At 46.4% G+C, this 19,627-nt stretch overlaps 2 protein-coding genes across 2 annotated transcripts; both read right to left on the bottom strand.

Annotated features, from left to right (window-relative positions):
* Positions 1-1,504: 1,504 nt before the first annotated feature.
* Positions 1,505-3,939, bottom strand: LOC125535565 (probable beta-1,3-galactosyltransferase 8). The gene is made up of 8 exons (XM_048698634.1): positions 3,738-3,939; positions 3,444-3,653; positions 3,246-3,313; positions 2,715-3,160; positions 2,523-2,610; positions 2,307-2,432; positions 2,104-2,213; positions 1,505-2,003 (listed from the first exon to the last, which is right to left on the bottom strand). Exons 1-8 carry the CDS (start codon positions 3,741-3,743, stop codon positions 1,852-1,854), a joined length of 1,206 nt encoding a protein of 401 aa, XP_048554591.1. The 5' UTR covers positions 3,744-3,939; the 3' UTR covers positions 1,505-1,851.
* Positions 3,940-13,276: 9,337 nt separating this feature from the next.
* LOC125519123 (RNA-binding protein 7) lies at positions 13,277-15,932 on the bottom strand. The gene is made up of 4 exons (XM_048684002.1): positions 15,666-15,932; positions 14,326-14,537; positions 13,912-14,098; positions 13,277-13,826 (listed from the first exon to the last, which is right to left on the bottom strand). Exons 1-4 carry the CDS (start codon positions 15,697-15,699, stop codon positions 13,696-13,698), a joined length of 564 nt encoding a protein of 187 aa, XP_048539959.1. The 5' UTR covers positions 15,700-15,932; the 3' UTR covers positions 13,277-13,695.
* Between the last annotated feature and the right edge of the window lie 3,695 nt (positions 15,933-19,627).

Raw genomic sequence — 19,627 nt, forward strand, 5'->3', positions numbered from 1 at the left:
ACGGACGCCCACGGACGAAATGGGTCGCCACGTTGGAGTTGCTCTTAGTTCTTGGCTTAAATAAAAATAGGAAAATATATTATTATCCTTACAAAAAAGCATTTGCGAGGGCTGCATTTTTTCCCCTAGTTTTACTCATGATTCTTAGTTCTTCGTTTGCTTTTCTGAAAAAAAATGTTGCATATATTTATTGCAACTAGCATAGCGGCCCTCGCAAATTCTTCTAAAATCTCTCCTTGTTGTTCCCTTGTTACTTTGTTAGACATGTATCTATCTCTATGGCACAAACTCTGAAAAAATATATGAATATGCTTCTAGAATTAAATAAATAACTAAGTTCATGTATTATTTTCTTTTAGTAATTTCAATGATACTTCCTCCATCTCATAATATAAGAGCGTTTTTATACCAGTGTAATGTCAAAAACAGAAAATAAATAGACCCTATCTGATGCACCGGCCATTCTAGGTTTCTAAGTGGCCGGTGTATAGGCCCTACCTGATGCACCGGCCACTTAGAAACCTACGTATTGTAGGGGTGTGCGCCATCTACCATTTAGCCTATACGTGGCGCAACAAGAGATAAATACTTAAATAGAAATCAGAAAAAAAACCTTACTATTTTTTAGGTAGTATAAAGATTTGTATTGGGCTTGCTTCTGTCTATGTTTGTCTTCGGTCTATATCAAGAAAACTCCAGCATTACGATGTCATGACTTTAGGTTTCTTATTGAGAATGTAGTTTGACAATAGCTCCTTCTTATAAATATGTGCCCTCTAATGTGATCTCTGAGGTTAACTAGAACCTGGGGACTCACATTTTATGGGCCGGACAGATGAAGATGAAACAGTTACTCCCTCTGTAAACAAATATAAGAGCGTTTAGAAGCTCTTATATTTGTTTACAGAGGGAGTATTATTTTTGTGTGGAACTGTTTCTATATCAACATGTTTCAGAAAGACTGTTGATTGAGAAACACGCCTAATTTATTAGACTTTCACATTTTTAGACATAAATATGTTATCATAAGAAAAAGTTAGTTAGAGCAAAGTTGTTAAATAAAACAAGAAAAGGTTGATTGATGACAATGGACCAAATGATCCATCAAATTTCGAAGGATCATAACTAAGTGTGATGACTCATCAGAAGGCGAGTGCAGTCACAAGAAAAGCATGGTAGCAGTGATAATTAACATTGATTTCCCCCGCAAAAAGAAAAGATAATTAACAATTTGCCCGTGATTTACAGAACTAAGTTGTTAGGCACTGGCTTGGAACCTAACAATGGACATACAAATGATTAACCTTTGTTTTTACATGAACAAATGATTAACTTAGGTAAAAGCTAAGCTTTGCAACCTCCAAAGCTTAATAAAATAAAATTGCTAAAAATCTGACGTCAGATTTTTAGGCATGACAAATCGAATGCTTTTCATGATAATTTATATTGATGCAAGGATGACAAATTTAGTTGCAAGCACGGCAATATTCTGGTAAAAATGAACTTAGGAGTATTTGTCATGCTCGTCAATTAAACTTGTTATACTCTGACGTTCGCTAGATACTCCTGTCCTCGTCAATTAAACTTGTTATACTCTGACGTTCGCTAGATACTCCTGTCCTGATAAAAGAAGACTTTTTTTTTTGCAAACTAATAAAAGAAGACATGACCTTCGGTTGGATCACCAAACCACGAGATGCTCTGTTCTCAAAACGCCGCTACGTTTCTACGGTTTACCTGCCGCCGGCCGGAAACTACAGCCGGTTCCTTTCTCTGATGATAGTTTTCAAGTCTGACAAAAACACAAAGCATGTAACATAGCTTGGTCGACACTAGGGGCGGCGCGGCCGATCAGGCGGCGGCGAAGTTGGAGACGGCTCCGTCGCCCTCGCCGCAGGCGCTGTGGATGGCCCTCATCCTGTCGACGGACTTGCAGATGCCGCTGCAGGACCAGTCGAAGGACGCCGCGCACACGTTCCCGGCCTGCTTCTTCCACTCGCAGTCTGCATGCACGGAGAAGGAGAAGCAGAGCAGATCAGCTTCACAGATTATAACACTGCAGAAGAGATTGGTTTTAGACTACGGAGGTGCTGTACTACGTACCTGGCGGCGTGGCGCAGCAGAGGCTCCGGTCGTCGACGTGCTCCACCTCGAGCCCGATGAGCCACGCGCCCAGCGACACGTCCTCGTTCGCGAACCGGTGCAGTATCGGCCTGCACATCCATCATCGTACGACGAAAATCATCAGCCAACAACGTCAATTTACAAGATCATTTACCCTAGGATGTACTGGAGATTGTACTTACTGGTTGATAGAGATGTAGGAGGCGAGGTCCCTGGAGATGGCGTAGATCTGCCCCGTGGCGTGGCGGAAGTACTTGTTCCCCTCGTCCCCGAACTTCCACGACTCCGGCTCGTGGTACTTGACGCCCCTGCAGCCACCAACACCCACACCCATGGCGAGAGATCAGCGAATGGCATGGCAAAACGATCAATCTATTCAGCTCGGTGCACTAGATTACTTCTGCGACAGCACCGGGCCGGACTTCATGCACCCCACGTACACCCTCGGCGTCGTCCGGTACCTGGCGAGCCTGTTCGTCAGCATCCCTGCACGCACAACCACCACACAACTAAGCTCGACGGAGCCACGGTACGTACAAACTCGTAGCAAGTCCAGTCCACTGCTGCGTGTGGTACATATACGCACGTACCTAGGTTGACGTGCACGTCGTCGTCGACCTTGACGTAGAAGGCGGCGTCCCAGGTGGCGACGGCGGCGGCGAAGTAGATCCTGGTCTTGGAGGAGAGCTCGTGGTAGCCCTCCACGTGGTCCAGCCGCATGAAGTCCCTCGTCTCCGCCTCCTCCACGTCGATGGCCCGGTCCAGCGCGCCGCCGGGCGTGGCGCTGTGCCCGATCACGAACCGCACCACCACCCCCTTCTCCTTCTCCAGCTGCCGGAGCTTGTCGCCCCGGGGCACCCAGGTGTCGCGGAGCGAGTCGCGCCGCTTCTTGCTGCTGAAGGCGGTGTTGATGCCCACCACCACGAACACCTTCGGGAGGCCCTTGGACGGCACCGCCGCGCCCAGGCCGCCGTTCCTCTTGGCGCGCTCCACCGCCAGCTCCATCTCCAGCGACGACACCGACTTGTCAAGAGACCTGCACCACCACATACATACATCCGTAAACAACATCAGTATAGTACGATTGGCACTTGACTGTCGGGAATAAGATAGGTGCTTACCGAATGGCTTGGTGGGTTCGTGTCACCTCGTTCATGACATCGTTCGGGTTGCTCTCTTCTTCCAGCTTCTGAAAACCAAGACAAAATGAACGATGAACCAAGCCGCATGCAGGATCGACAACAATGTATACGTACGTGGTGGTGTGCTTGCGTCGAGCGAACGAAAAAATGGTGTGATCGAACGGTAGTGGCACTTACACGCCTGTGCTCGCAGTCGTCGTCGGAGAAGAGGGCGATCCTGGAGCCGCCGTGGCTGCCCGACGCCGGCGGCGTCAGCACCGTCATCCGGCCGCTGAGCAGCAGCCCCACGAAGAAGCTGGTGGCGCAGAGCACGAAGACGGCCTTTCCCGACATGGGCCTCGCCCGGGGGGCCTTCTTCTCCGACTGCGGCTGCCTCTCGCTCAGCGCCTGGATTAATTCAGACAAAAACACACACGCGTGAGCACTAAACTGATCAATTTCTCAGGACAGCTTCGGCTGCGTAGCACAAACCATCATCGCTCTGCAGGCAGGCAGGCGCTCTGGCTGGATTGGAGGTGGCTCTGCTCAAAGACAGACAACTACTGAAAGGAAGAAGAGCTGCCTCTGTCTCCAGGGCTGAAGACTGAAGAGGCGCTGGAGCCGACGCCGAAAACGCCGGCTATCTATCCCACCCATGCATGAGTCCCAGCGCTGCACCCTGCACGGGCGAAACGGTTCAGTTGGCAGGCAAGGCCCTTTGTGTGAGGGGCCTCATGCTGCCAGTGTGAGCCAGCGGGCGAGGGAGCGAGCAAAAACATGCTGCCGAGCGGGAAGCAAAGCGAGCGCTGATGCCCCGAAGAAAAGACCATTACGCGTTTTTTTTTGGCGGTGAATGATCTGCTGGTTAACGGTGCTCTGTTTGTTATTGATGTATGCTTGGTGAGTGATTCACCTATGTTTTGATTAAGCCTCCCAGGACATCTCCAACGTCATCCATCAAACCGTCCGTAAACGTTCAGATAATGTGGTCCGGACATTTCGTGCAGGGCCAGTCCATGCACGTTGGGGGCCCCAGGGTGAAACTAAAACTTAGGGCCCTCACACATAGATGAATACTTCACTTCTTTTCGTTAGTGTAATTCTTCCCTCTCGTTAGGGTTTCACGTCCTCTCGGTGGCGTTCATCGCCGCGCGTGGAGATCTCTTTCTCTACCTCTGATTGCTGAGTCCTCTCCATCTAACGACGGGTGTGATGATCTGGTTTCGCTCCCCCGTTCTGGGCGACGAACTAGCGGCGTCTGGTTGGTTAGGGTTTGGTCACAGCCCGGTAGAACTCATCTTCGGGCAAGGGAAACAAGAATATGGTGACAGAAGCTTCTGGATCGGGTGATCCGAACGATCTGGCAGCGATGATGAAGGAGTTGGGTCTTTCCGAGGAAGACCTAGATGATGTGGTGGTGGATCAGCAATCTGTGTCGCCCGAAGCGACGCGCTGGATGGCGGTGGCAAGGGTGAATACAGAAAAGCAGTATAGTCAGTTTTGGTTCTATAAAAATATGCGTGCAGCCTGGAACCTTGCGCAGAGAGTCAACATCCGCCCTCTAGAGGACAATCTGTACACCCTCCAATTCGCATGCTTGGGGGACTGGGAGCGAGTAATGGGGGACGGTCCATGGGTGTTCCAAGGAGATGTTGTGGTTCTGGCACCGTATGATGGTTTCTCAAAGCCGTCTTCGATCAAGCTTGACAGGTTGGAGATTTGGGCTCAGATACACGACTTCCCAGAGGGATATGTATCCCAGATCCCATCGTTGGCCTCGAAGCTAGGGGAATTCATCTATGCCGAACCAGCCTCACATGACTTTGAAGGCAATTTTTATAGGACCCAGGTCAAGATCGATGTGGGTAAGCCGCTGAAGAATGCTGTTTCACTCAAGGTGGGCGATAGAAGGATGATTTTCCGTGTGAAATATGAGCGTCTTCCGAACTGGTGTGCGGTTTGCGGGAGACTTGGCCATCTGTATAAGGAACATGGAGACGGTGTGCATCCGCCGTCGGCTTTGGTCTTCAAGAACCGTAAGGCTGACTGGTTCAGAGGCGTGGGACCAGGACCTGGTGGAGCAAGGAACGGCAGCAAGGAGAAAGCCAAAGCTAGGGGACAGCAGGCGCGGAACGGTTCTGATGCAGATTAACAGATGGTCGATGCAGAAGGAAACAGGAAACGCACACAAGTTTCAGATGCAATAGCCAGTATACAGGGCGGATACAAGTTCAAACCGAAGGGAGGTGAGATCCTTGCCCTCCCTTCACCACAGGTCCCATTGAGCCCGCCGCCAAAGCAGGACCCTAAGCGTGCTCGGATGGAGACAGCGGAGGACAAGGGGAACCAATTCCAGAGTAGTATCAAGAGATCAGGCAATGAAGCTGAAACATCATCGGCGGACTCCCGAGAGGAGTACCGCCGGGTACAATGAGTATCTTAAGTTGGAACTGCCGCGGTGCGGGCAAAGCCGCGACAGTCCGAGAACTTCGCGATCTAGCAAAGAAGTTTGTCCCTACCCTACTTTGTATTGTCGAAACTCAGCTAGATAGAGTTCGGGTAGAAAATTTAGCAAGTACTCTTGGTTTTGATAATTCGTTTGTTGTTAGTAGTCAGGGCCGGAGTGGAGGCCTTGGCATTTTCTGGAACAATCCAATAAAAGTTGAGATTTTGGGCTACTCGATGTATCATATTGACTGCTCCATAAATGAACCAGGTCACGAGAAGTGGCGCGCATCTTGTTTCTATGGGGAGGCACGTACACACTTGAGGCACCAGACATGGGACACCATGAAGGGAATAGCAAGTTTGAGTGATCTCCCATGGGTGTGCATGGGTGACTTTAACGAAGTGCTACGTCCAGATGAGCAAGAAGGCATAGGAGAACAAAGCAATGCTCAAATTCAGGGCTTTCGTGAAGCTGTTGATGTTTGCATGTTGTTGGTGTGAGCTATGAGGGCAATTTTTGGACTTTTGAGAAAAGAGTGACCGGCGGAAGCTATACAAGGGTTAGGTTGGACCGGGCTCTGGTGTCAGCCGAACTTAGTGCACATTACCCGGAGGCAAACCTGAAACACTTAACAGCAGCCGGCTTCGACCACTACCCGATCCTTTTCAGCCTGAGAGGTGAGCAGGGGCGCCCGCCGGCAAAACCTCCATTCAGATACGAGGTTATGTGGGAATCACATGACTCATGGTGTGATACTATCACCCAACAATGGAGCCAGGGGCAAGTTTCATCAACCATGGAGGGACTCAAGGAGAAGTTAAAAACAATCTCAAGCAGTTTGGGTCGATGGAACAAAGAGACTTTTGGATGCGTTCGAAAGGAGATAAAACACCCGTGCTCTAAGTTGCACCGCTTGAGAGGTGAGCCAACCAGGGTGGGGCCGTCACATGTTGAGCTGAAAATTAATGAGAGGCTTGTTGAGATATATCATCAGGAGGAGATTATGTGGAGGCAACGTTCACGTATAGAGTGGTTAGCGGCGGGAGACAAGAATACGAGGTTCTTCCACATGAGAGCTAGTATGCGGAGGAAGAAGAACATGATCAAAGCGCTAGCTAACTCCCTCAGAGCCATGATTGATGACCAAGCAGCCCTAAAAGGTATGGTGTCCGATTTCTATCAGAACCTGTACTCCTCTGAGGGCGTCACGGATATCGACCGAGTGTTACAACATGTCCCCGTCAAGGTCACAGATGTTATGAATGAACAACTCACTGCACCGTATACAAATGAAGAAATGAAAACTGTGCTTTTCCAGATGTTTCCCACAAAGGCACCAGGGCCGGATGGATTTCCCGCTCACTTTTATCAACGACACTGGGATCTATGTGGGGAGGAGGTCACTAAGGCGGTATTGAGAATTGTTCGAGGGGAGGAGAGTGCGGCATGTGTGAATGACACAGTCTTGGTTCTCATTCCTAAGGTGATCAACCCAACTCTTCTATCCCAGTTCCGGCATATTAGCTTGTGTAATGTCATTTACAAAATAGCCTCCAAGGTCGTTGCAAATAGGTTGAAAGTGGTGCTACCAGACATTATTTCTAAGGAGCAATCTGCTTCCGTTCCAGGCAGACTCATAATGGATAACATCATATGTGCATATGAGTGTTTACATTTTATGAAGCAAAGCAAGGCAAAGACGAATAGCTATTGTGCGTTGAAGCTGGACATGATGAAAGCATATGACAGGTTGGAGTGGTCTTATCTCCAAGCAATTAAGATCAAGCTTGGTTTCAACCAACAGTGGGTGGATATAGTGATGGGGATGATCAGCTCCGTTTCATTTTCAATTCAGTTTAATGGTGAGAGACTTGAGAATTTTTTGCCTCCTTGTGGCATCCGACAGGGAGATCCAATCTCCCCTACCTCTTCTTGATCGCAGCAGAGGGCCTTTTGTGCCTTTTAAAATCCAGTTCTCGACCATCAGCACTCAATGGGATTAAGGTGGCACCCACAGCTCCGGCTGTTAACCACCTTCTCTTCGCCAATGATAGCATGTTGTTGTTCAAGTCAAGTGTGGAGGGGGCGGTAGCTGTATCAAACCTGCTGGAGTTGTATTGCAATGCTTCCGGACAAAGGGTAAATCACGACAAATCCTCTATCTTTTTCAACAAGGGGTGCCCACAACCTCTAAGGGATAATATCAAGAACACTCTCAACGTTCAGAATGAATCCTTGAGTGACTGATATTTGGGGATGCCAACGGATGTGGGGCAGTCAAAGATGGGTACTTTCAGATATCTTCGAGACAGAGTCTGGGAAAAGGTGAAAGGCTGAATGGAAAAATTGTTATCAGCCGCGGGCAAGGAGGTACTTATAAAGGCGGTGGCCCAAGCCTTGCCGGTCTACTCTATGGCTTGTTTCAGGCTTCCTTGTGGCCTATGTGAGAACATCACACCTATTATTCGCCAGTTCTGGTGGGGAAGCAAAGCTGGCAAGAGGAAACCTAGCTGGGTGGTCTGGGATATCATGACTAGACCAAAACACTTGGGCGGTCTGGGATTCCGTGATATGGAGATTTTCAACCTTGCTTTGCTCGCCAGACAATCCTGGAGAGTACTTACTGAGCCTGCTTCTCTTAGTGCAAGAATTCTGAAAGCGGCTTACTTCCCGGAAACTACATTGCTGAATGCAGAACTTGGTGGGAGGCCGTCTCATATCTAGAGGACGGTCTTGGATGACCGGGACATGCTAAGATTGGGGATAATCCGCAGAATTGGTAATGGGCAATCTACACGCATATGGAGCCATAACTGGTTACCAAGACAGGGCATGATGAGGCCCATTTCCTCGAGGATCCCATCACCGCCGATCATGGTGTCTGAACTTATTTCTACAGCAACTGCCACATGGAATGAAGCACTGGTTCGGTCTGTCTTTTTACCCATCGATGCGGAGGCAGTTCTCAGTATACCGCTCTGTACAAGAAATATTAGCGATTTTTGGGCATGGAGCGGGGAGAGGAAAGGTTTCTTCTCCGTTAAATCGGCATACCGACTGATCATGCATACTAAGATCGCAAGAGAGTCATGGATAGATGAGGAGGAAGGAACATCGGGGGCTGGTCTTGAAAGCAGTGCTCGGTCGGCGCTGTGGAAGGTCAAACTTCCACCAAAGATCAAAATTTTCCTTTGGCGACTAGCGAGAAGCTCCATCCCGACAGCTGACGTGCTTGCTCACAGACACATGGGGGACTCGGCCGCCTGCAAGCTGTGTGGCGCCGTGGACTCATGGAGACACACGATGCTTGATTGCACAAACACCCGGTGTGTGTGGGCGCTCTCGGACGGCGACCTAGTCGATAAAATGTGCCAATATACCACCGAGGACCCGCGCGAGTGGTTATTTTCCCTGAATGAAGTACTGAAGCCTGAGCAATTTATGAGGATGGCAACTACATTGTGGGCAGTCTGGAGTGCAAAGAGGAAAGCAGTTTATGAGGATTTACACCAATCCCCCTTGTCAACACACCTCTTCATACAGCGATACATTGCCGACTTCCAGATACAGACCAACGTTGTACCGACGAGAACTACAGGCCAGCCACAACGTCCGAAACAATGGTTGAAGCCCCCGCACAATATGTCGAAGATCAATGTGGATGCAGCACTTGCAGAGAGGCGAGGGGTTGGAACCATTGCAGCTATAGCCAGAAATGAGGAAGGTACGTTCTTGGGAGCCTCATCGTTGGGCTTCAAAGCGATTACCAACCCTGCTACCTTGGAAGCATTGGCCGTGAGGGAGACTTTGGCGCTGTCCGAGGATCTTCAACTTCAGTCTCTTCACGTGGCCTCGGATTGCAAGGAGGTAATTGAAAGTATCATGCAGAAGAATGGAGCGGAGTATGCAGCGATTGCACATGAAATCATAGATTATTCCAGTAGTTTTATTTCTTGCAACTTTGTTTATGAGTCTAGGAGCTCCAATGTGGAGGCTCACAATTTAGCGAAGCATGCTTTGAATTTAGGGGTGGGCCGCCGTGTGTGGTTAGGCCATCCCAGGAACCTCTCTTTCGTCCCAGTTCAACTGGTGACGACGTAATGAAGCTTCGTAAATTGCCTAAAAAAACTTATTTTCGTTAGTAAGATAAACCAATCCGGACCATGTAACAATTTACATCTCAATGATCTTAGCTTCATCTAAATAATTATTTGGTTGTTCAAATGAAACAAAACCAATATCACAAATTCCCAAGAATAACCACTGGTTCTGAAACGTTAATTGCTCCCATTGGGAATTCCTTTCAAAAATGATATCGTATCAACAAATCTAACCCCATTATTTTCTTTCCTCTAGTCACAATTCACTACTGGCAAAATACTTACTGGAAGACATTCCACAACAAAAATACAAAAAGTGCAATTTTCGTTCAAGATATATATGGTCAAGGAACGAAAGCACCTTAATATGGATGGTTGGATCGGACGTAAGAAAGTAGGAATCCATGGAAACCTCAGCCTGTAATATCTAAAAAAATGTCCTCAAAATACAAGAGACATATCACCTCCAAAAGATAAGCATGTCTAAAGGTTAAAACGTAGAAAATAATGCTACGAAAAGGAAATTATAATTCCTATGTTACCATGGATCGACATTATTTAACATTGAATCGTCAAGCCGAGGAACGAGATTACTAGAAAGAACAAAGAACCCGTACCATCTCTCAACCATATGGGGATGGAGAAGAATGTAAGGGATGAAGAAGAGCTAATTTGGGACTGCAATTGCGCCATTTGTCTCCGTCAATGGTTGGCCGACCTCAAAATCAGAAAGGCATGGGCAGGCGGCGCTGTTCTTGGAGACTGGGATCGGGAATTGGGGAAGAAGAGGAGACGCCCAACAACAGAGAGAGATCCCTGTCGGGATCGATTAATTCCTTCGTTTCTTAGGGTGTGGTGGGCTTTGCCTGACTTGTTGCACTTTGGGCCCTCTTATTTTCCCTCTGTATTTTTCTGGGTATAAATCTAAACAAAGAGAACTATACCTGGGTCGGGGCCCCTGCTTCTAGGGGGCCCGGGGAGGGCGTCCCGTTTGCCCGCCCTATGGGCCGGGCCTGATTTCGTGCCATCCAACATCATGTATCAAACGTCGGTGGACCGGTCTGTACGTGTGAGTTCGGTCTGTATGTGTGAGTTCTGTCAAACGGGGGGGGGGGGGGGGGGGGGGGGGGGGGGCGCAGCTACGTCAGACTTTGACAAACAGCCCACCCAAAACCCTTCACCCGAAGCCCTTTTCTCCCACTTTGTCCCTTCCCTCTTACTCTTTATCCGCATCCACCAAGACCGCCGCAGCCTCTACACCACTCCAGTCATCCCCCAATTCTTGATGGACCGCCGCTCGTCCTCCCAGGCGCATTGTACTTCACCGTCGTTGCACCCCGGATCCTTCCGCGGCCCAGGTATCGTCTGCCCAGAGATGACGCAGTCCGTGGAAGACACCATGCCCGACATGTGTTTGGCCAAATGCCATTGAGATTTTTTTTACTTTCTTCTCTAATATGAAGCAAGCAAGATGGCAGCGTACTCAGTGATGGAGAATGCATTGTTGTGCGACGCATGGTTGGCCACAAGTGTGGAATTTGTAGGCATAAAGCAAAAGGGCATGATATTTTTGAAAATAGGTGCATTCTTGGTTTCATGAGCACAAGCACTACACGCCCTATAATTTGAATGTGATCCATGATCGAAGTCGCTGCTCCATCGATCATACATCAATTTAAATGTCGTCATGAATTATTGCATTGTCATTGTACAAGTGGAAAGAATCTGGCCAACGGGTGCATCAATCATGGAGATCATGAGTTTTGCTTTTTATTAGTCTATGTGTTGATCAATTCTTTGGTTCACTGTAATGTACCAAAGGACTCATGACGCATTTTTTATGAAGCTCGAGGGGAGCCCATCTGGGTGAACATGTGCCAATGAAGAAATTGAAGCTCGGGGAGAGAAAGCTTAAGACGAAGGCCGTTTTCGAGGAGTATGGTCGAATTTGGGATCGATGGATACTACTGTCCGCAGAGCGTTCATTTGGGGTGTTCATTTTGCACTGCATTGGAGACGAGTGCAGGGCGATGTAGGCCAACAAAGAAAACAGCGCATGATTTGCCAAGGACTACTTTGTGGATTTGGCCTGCTAAACGAAACAAGAAAGAGTATCACTTGTCGTATCATTCGATTATAGCTGACTTAGGCTACATGGGGTTCCAAACAAAACACGAAAGAGTAAAAGCACGAATGGGTTCAGCTCACTTCCCTTTTCGTGCGAGGAAAGAGAGATTTCACTTCACCAAATAAAGTTTATTCACACTAAATGACTCAAAAGGACTTTCGAACCTACTTATACAACATGCAAAGTTTGCCAACGTATGGTATGGCTCACCCTATAAGCTTTCCTGCAGCTGCAGCTCAGACGCTCTTGAACAAGGCTCGTGCATCTGATCATATCACTGCCCCGATTCTGATAACATTGAGAAGGATGTGGTATAATCTGATAAGATAATCACTGGTACCTCCATCCATCCCGAGCAGTTCGGCTGGTCCTTCCATGAACATCATGATTTTGAACTCAGCACTGTAAGCAGCGGATGGCATGTCAAACTCATTTCTAACAGCAGATGCATCACCACCACCTCACCAGATATGAAGCGGTCACCAGTTTCGTCTACAATAACAGGCACATCTAGAATGGATGCAGCTCCACACTTTCGCTGCATATTTAGGGTTAACAGTATAAAGGAGCTCACAGAAAGAAAAGAAAGAAGTACCACAAGGAAGTTCAGCGCATTGCCAACAGACATCATCACTGCCTTGGTGAGGTGAAACAATCGCCAGTGAAGTAACTGAGGCGTGCTTCTGCAGTTCCTCTGCATACCAATAGGTAAATAGGAAAAACAGAGCTCGTGCAGGAAAAGAAATAGGAGTATAAGTAAGCCACAACAGGTGACACACCATTTTATAATTGTCAGAAATGAACTATACGATGCCCAACATACTGCACTTTAAGCCACATAGGCAGCATGTATAGCCATATTAACCATTGAGTTCCACACCCCAAATACACCGCAGTCCTTCATGACTCGATAAATTCTACATGAATTTCAGGGGTTTCCTCCATAAACAAGCTACACAAGCTAACAGGGCTAACATCTTCAGTGGTTTCAGACCAACTGGCTCAATGGCACAGCTCTTATCATTATGAATGATGAGTGACTAGCAGATGGTTCTGATATATGTTGTGAAATTCTCAGAGTAAAAACGGGTCACCGACACATTTGTAACTCGGCAAATGCACCACCAATGAATATTACAAATGGTACCGGTTGAAAAATCAAGTAGCAAAACTTGCCCTCGTACAGCCAACAAGAACAGCAAACCATACCAGGAAATCACAGTTGTTGCACCTCAGCAGCAAGTAACCGAAAATGTACAGCTCGATTGCTCGAGAGCAAGAGGTAGCCAATGCTGGATCCAAAGTGAGGATGGATGCACATGGCTGCCATACAAATACTGATCAAGCAAACAAGTCATCAACAACAAGCAATTATAGATAAGTTTAAAGATAGATGGCAGATTTGTAGGGTTTTTTACCATTCATGTCCCAACATAATACAGATCCAACTCACATGACAAACAACAAATAACATACTAGTTCACATATTTTGAACTGAGAATACTGTAACCCCATCCCTATGACTAGGGAAAGTACTACAGCAACATTAGTGGAGGCAATATCCTATCAGGAAGATAAGGCATGGAACCTAACCATCAGCGACAGGCCTCCATACCATGCAGAAAACAACAGAACAACCAGACAGACACGCACATTCACTACCATAAGCCATATTTACATGGATGTAATGGCAAGTACCCAGATGACCCTACGGAAGGGCTGAGACAACAATGGCTGCACTGGCCGATGTTTCATTCATTGGAGCTCAGTATGCTAGTAGGACGGGTATGGAACTGGTTGTCTGTCAGCTCGACGGCTAACATCATTCAGAACAGAACCAAATACACGTCTACTATAATCATATGTACCATCACTTAATCCTCTACTTGCTACCCCACTTGATGCTGGAGAAAAAAAGGAATCATCAGATTTAATACAAAATTCACATGAAATATCTCATATTTCATATGGCCAAAGAAACTCTCTCACCTTGGGAATGGAAATCATAAGAATGATTTGGAGAAACACCATAGCCTGCAATCCTACCATTTACCACTCTATGTTGTGACACAGGAGTATCACCAAATCTCATTGGTTGAGGTGGATTTGGTAGTGGGTTCATTTTAGGTGTTACAGGAACATTGACATTTGAAGAGGCCTTGTCTTGCCCAGAGATCTGTCAAAAATAAAGGGCATAATCTCAGGGTTGTGTCTTTTACTACTGCTTCATAAATAAATATTAAAATATATAAATTGAAATCTAGTAATGGCAAGAACCTCAGCTATTGGGTTGGAGCCAGAATCAACTATTCACAGATAATATAACTCACTATACCATAAGAACAACACACTGCAATCTATACTACAACAAATTAGATAACCAGGGAGAAAAAGGAAACGCACCGCAAATTTAAGTGTTCTATTGTGAAGCCGAACAAGGCCAGAAAACAGCCTAACAGCATACTGGGCAATCTCCTCTGTTTCATACTCAGCAAAAGCAAAACCTTTGGGTCGACTAGTTTCCTTGTCACGGGGTATGTGCAAGTCTACTACACGACCTACCTGAATAAGAATCTCATACAAAACCCTCTCCGAGACCTTTTCATCCAAGTTACCTATTTAACAAATACACAGTTGAAGAATTAATACAGTACTGGTGATTGCTTCGTTATATTTAGGCATGCAAAAAAGAGAGGCAAAGTGGAACAATAACAATCATTGAAAAATAGTGAAACTAGAGCACTGCAACAGTGCCAACAATGAAAAACATATATTAAGGCATGCAAAAAAGAGGGGCAAAGTGGGACAAGAACAATCATTGAAAAATAGCAGAACTAGAGTACTGCAACAGTGTCAACTATTAAAAAACATAGATCTGTCACCTAGCAGAACTAGAGATCTGCAACAGCCTAACAGTAAATAAAACCCCTAAATACCCTGATACAAAAGATGTTCATTTCTATCTTACAACAATGTCTTTCAAGAACCATAGTTAGTGAAGCTGTGGTGAATTAAATAGGCCCTCTATGGCTAGCCCTATAATGTGTGACATTAATCCATGATGGTCATAAATCTCACAACTCTATCATTCACACATCTGGACCCTGGATAACGCATTTACTAAGCAGGCTCAATTTGCTATTAGATTTGGTTTTGCAGGCATATGATTATGCTGGTTTTCACTATGTGCATGCTTACAAATTTTCAATTGAAAGCACCACACAGCCCAGAACACCAAGAAATGATTGTTGCACAAGGAAATCAGCATGTTCAAGTGAATTAATCTGCCAACATACAAGTAAACATAGTACAGCGAACAATTCATATTCCGAATCTAGGAGATAGGTACAGCAACACATAAGGCAATCACCGACTGTACAAGCTTAATAATCAATTACACTACGATCTAAACTAGGGTTATAGAGCGTAAATCTACGCCAGCCAAATCGAAACGGGGGGGGGGGGGGGGGGGGGGGCGAAATCCCGCTTCATCAATCAAAACATCTACAGCGCGCAATCTGGCTGAACCTGCTTGGGAGCAGCGACAGCAATTCCGAAAAGCCACAGCTTAGGGCACATCGCTAGGAGCACCGGCCGCAAAGGCATCGACTATTCGGACCAAACAGAACGAATTACCACCGAATTCCCCCCTCAATCCCAGGCCGAACCAGCAGGACGGCCACAAAAAATTGGGGGAAACTCGCAGGAAGAGCCGCACCGCACGATTAGGGCTGGGATCTCACCTATGTAGACGGCGCAGCCCGGATTCCTCGCCATAGGGACCGGATCTGGGGAGGCGAAGGCGACGGACACGGAGGAAGGAGTCCAGCCGGGGTAAGCGACTACCACACGACGACTGCGAGGCGCACGAGCTCACGGGGAAGGGGGTTGGTGGCTCACGGCGTTTGGGCGCTATTTCTAGCAGGTGGTTTGGAGACGGTACGGTTCGGCTTCGGCTGCCGACGCCGCGACCGAGGCGGGCTCAGTGGACTCGGGCGGCTGAGCAGTGAACGGGCCTAGGTATCGGTGGGCGCTTGTTCGCTGCTGCTTAACGAGATAAAATCTTACCACACCGGTCCTTGTGGAAATCCATGACATCTTCCCCCTCCACTCGGCGGGGGCGCGTCATGAGTGAAGCTCGATGCTGTTTTTGGACCTCTGCTACATCATCATATCCAAGGACACATTGTTGATGCAGCGGTCAGGGAGTCGTCAGTGAAAGCCAGAACATGTCGGCGACAACAGCCTGGAAAACAAACAGACGTTGCGAAAAAAAAGGCGGTGAAGAGGGTTGGATGACCACCCTAGATCCGACCAGAACATATTCAGGAAGAGATAACCAGACATATTCAGGGAGAGATAACCTGACAAGTTCACCGACGACGCCGAAACTATCTGAATGTCGCCGATCAAAGAAGGAGCCGGAGGACCAAGATGCGAAGCGGCAGCAACCACTCCATCAGAAGACAACTTTGAGACCACATGCATAACACGGAGATGCAACCATATGCACTACTATGTAAGAACAATGACTGGATTATCCCCGCCGTCCTCTGTGCCGCCGCCGAGATCATCATCGACGAGTGGGCCAAGAATCAGGAAAATCTTATTTGGATCTGCATAATTCCGCCATCACCACGATAGTGTCACGGTTGTGGATCCGAAATCTAATCCTAAAAGATCTAACTACAATGTTGCAATGGAGATCCAGGGTCCCCACCCCCTCATGCCACCGGAGTGATAAACGAAGGAGGGGACCTGTGGCCTCGTTGGTGAGGGAGCGACGGAGTTGCGGCGGCTAGGGTTTTAATAGTGGGTTTGTTGGAAAAAGAACGATCCCAACAATGCTTACCTTTTTTATAGTTATTTCCTAGGGAATTTAATGGGATCTGAATGTCAGGGCAGCGACCTTGAGCTATGGTAAAGTGGATAAAGATAAAAAACAAAATGGATTTTTTCTGTTGAATATGGAATAAGAGGACAAATATGGAAACAAAAATGAAAAATTATGAAACGTAAGTGAAGCGCAAAGTTTCTTGTATAAAAGGAAATGAAAACAAACGACGTTTTCCCGTGAAACACTGACAAAAATGGAATATCTGTATCCACATTGTTTCTTACATAAAAAGGAAATGGGAGCAAAATGACGTTTTCCGGCGGAACACCAGAAGAAATATTTTTTTTGTATGTGCATTTGTGTAAGTTCCCTTCTTATTTTTGGGATAGCCAGCTCATATACACTCTGCCCAATCCTACCCAAAAACATAAACCCAAACATTCGCCTACTCCGACGATCCTCCTTATGATCTCATTCTTTTTAACATAATACCTTATTATGTTCAAAAAATTGTTGCCAAATTTTGGAACTCATGCACAACAAAATACTTGATTTTGTTGGAATTTAGTCTATTTTAGGACAGCCCAATAACTATTTCAGAAATTTCTAAATAAATCCTAGAGGCCCATTTAGTCTATTCGTGCAAGGCAAGGGATACTATTAAAGTTTAGTCCCACATTGCTAGTTTAGTGGGAGTTGGACCATCTTATAAGGGGGGTTCTTTCCCCACTTGTATGAGCATGAGAACAAGAGGGACATCCACGCGCGCTCCTCCACCGCCGCCCGCCGCGCCGCGTCGATGTCTAAATTTTTGCCAAGCACTACAGGTATACGAAAGGTCACTCGGGAGCTGGAAAGTTTTTGCTGTAGTGGATATTGAATACGAACGCTGCACCCTTCGGCTGCTGTCTGTTCGTTTTGTCTCCCTCGTTTCCTTCAGCTCCCGGCACAGCCTCTCGCCTCCTTCTCTTGCGCCTATAAAAGGGAGGTCGCTCCTCTCAGAGAGACGCACCAGAACTTCTTATTTCTCTCGTCACCGGTTCCAATCTCTGAGCTGCTGCTGTCTTCCTCATCCCGGCTTGCGGCGTGCACCGCGAGTCGGGACAGTAGGCCTCCGAAGCCGCACCTCTTTGAGTCTTGTACGGGTGAAGGGTGATAAGATTTTTGGGGAGCGCTCGGCGCGACTACTGACTTCTTCGTCACGGACACCCCGGACTCCGACAACTACTTCCCCGACGTCGACAACCTCCTCGACGACATGGCTGGCGAGGACACTGCCCCCAAGTCCAGTGCTACTGCTGTTGCTGTCCTGTATGTGTTCCTCTCCTTTCTGTTCGAGGTCCTACCTTAGTTCCTTGTTCTGGTGTTTGCCCTAGATATGCTAGATTCTACTTCATATATGAAACTTGCCCTACTGTCTGCTCTAGATAAGCTTGATTACGGTTCATATATGCAGATGTTATTTACCTTCTCTCTGTTAGATCACATGACTAGTTTTATCCCTGTTATATTAGTCATGCTTTATCTAATATTTCTGTTAATAAAATCATTTGGTAAATTGCTCATATTTTCAGTAGATTTCATACAGGTGCACATGGTTGAGTTGTCAGCCTTTTTGAAGTAAGAATATCGATCCCATAAAAAGACGGGAAATGTATTTGCCTCTTACGAGGTTTATCGAGTTCAAAGCAAAAGCAATGTGGAAGTGAAAATACGACAAGAGTGTTGTGACAAGAATTAAAGTGTGTGGGAATTACTCCTATAAAAGATGTTGGAGTACCCGCCTCCCGGGCTCGTTGGGGGCGAAGAGAATCTCCTAGCCATCTGTTGTGGGGTGGCTTGCGGCGGGAGATTCTCGGGGCGGCTCTGCGCCATCTGATCTGCCCGGATGGCGCAGACTCGAGCGACCCTACTAAAAGGTCCATGAAGGGCGAACCGCTGCTACGTCTCCAACGTATCTATAATTTTTTTTATTGTTCCATGTTATTATATTATCTGTTTTGGATGTTTAATGGGCTTTAATATACCTTTTATATTATTTTTGGGACTAACCTACTAACCAAAGGCCCAGTGCAAATTGCTGTTTTTTTGTCTATTTCAGTGTTTCGCAGAAAAGGAATATCAAACGAAATCCAAATGGAATGAAACCTTCGGAAGAGTTATTTTTGGAACAAACGCAATCCGGGAGACTTGGAGTGGACGTCAAGGAAGAAACGAGGCGACCACAAGGTAGGAGGGTGCGCCCAGGCGGGGTTGTAACATCTCAAAATTCTAAATTTTGGAATGTTATATTAAATAGATAGATTTGATTGTTTGTTTGATTGTTGTGTGATTGATTGACTGAAAGTGAGTGAATTCGAAACTTTTTGAAAGTCAAATGAGAGGGAATAAAAGGACTTTCTCAAACTTTCATTTTTTGCATTTATGATCTCCGTGAATTCAAATTATTTTCATCATAAAACCCTGGAGAGAAGATGACATGACTTCTTCCATTTAAATAAATGAAAAGGGTTTTTGAAAATATTTGAATTCCATTTGGAAATATTTTCCAATTCAGAAACTTTAAGCAACTCAATGATTTTCACGAGCGAAGATAAAATGACTTCTTCAAAACATATGAAATATGAGTTGGAAGTTTCGAAGACCTCAAATTTAAAGTCCTTTTGAAATTATTATCAATTTGGAGTTATTGGATTTTATTCAAATTATTTTTCTCCAAAAATAAAATATACAGAAATTAGGGTAAAATGATTCCCTACATCAGAAAATTGGAGAGAAATAGATTTGAATTAATTTTGGTATTTTTAAAATGATTTTTATTGGATTATATTGCAACAACAACACTCTTGGCTTTATTGAAATTTTTTG

This window comes from Triticum urartu, chromosome 1 (assembly GCF_003073215.2).
Source record: "Triticum urartu cultivar G1812 chromosome 1, Tu2.1, whole genome shotgun sequence".
In the NCBI taxonomy this organism is placed as follows: domain Eukaryota; kingdom Viridiplantae; phylum Streptophyta; class Magnoliopsida; order Poales; family Poaceae; genus Triticum; species Triticum urartu.

Excerpts from the sequence above, each read along its gene's own strand:
- LOC125535565 (XM_048698634.1), bottom strand. Across the intron at positions 2,433-2,522 it reads GGCCCGGTGCTGTCGCAGAA|GGGCGTCAAGTACCACGAGC; the intron begins GTAATCTAGTGC and ends TGGTGGCTGCAG. Across the intron at positions 2,214-2,306 it reads TCCTACATCTCTATCAACCA|GCCGATACTGCACCGGTTCG; the intron begins GTAAGTACAATC and ends ATGGATGTGCAG.
- LOC125519123 (XM_048684002.1), bottom strand. The coding sequence starts at position 15,699 with ATGGCGAGGAATCCGGGCTGCGCCGTCTACATAG. Across the intron at positions 14,099-14,325 it reads ATAGAACACTTAAATTTGCG|ATCTCTGGGCAAGACAAGGC; the intron begins GTGCGTTTCCTT and ends TATTTTTGACAG. Across the intron at positions 13,827-13,911 it reads TTATGATTTCCATTCCCAAG|CATCAAGTGGGGTAGCAAGT; the intron begins GTGAGAGAGTTT and ends TTTTTTCTCCAG.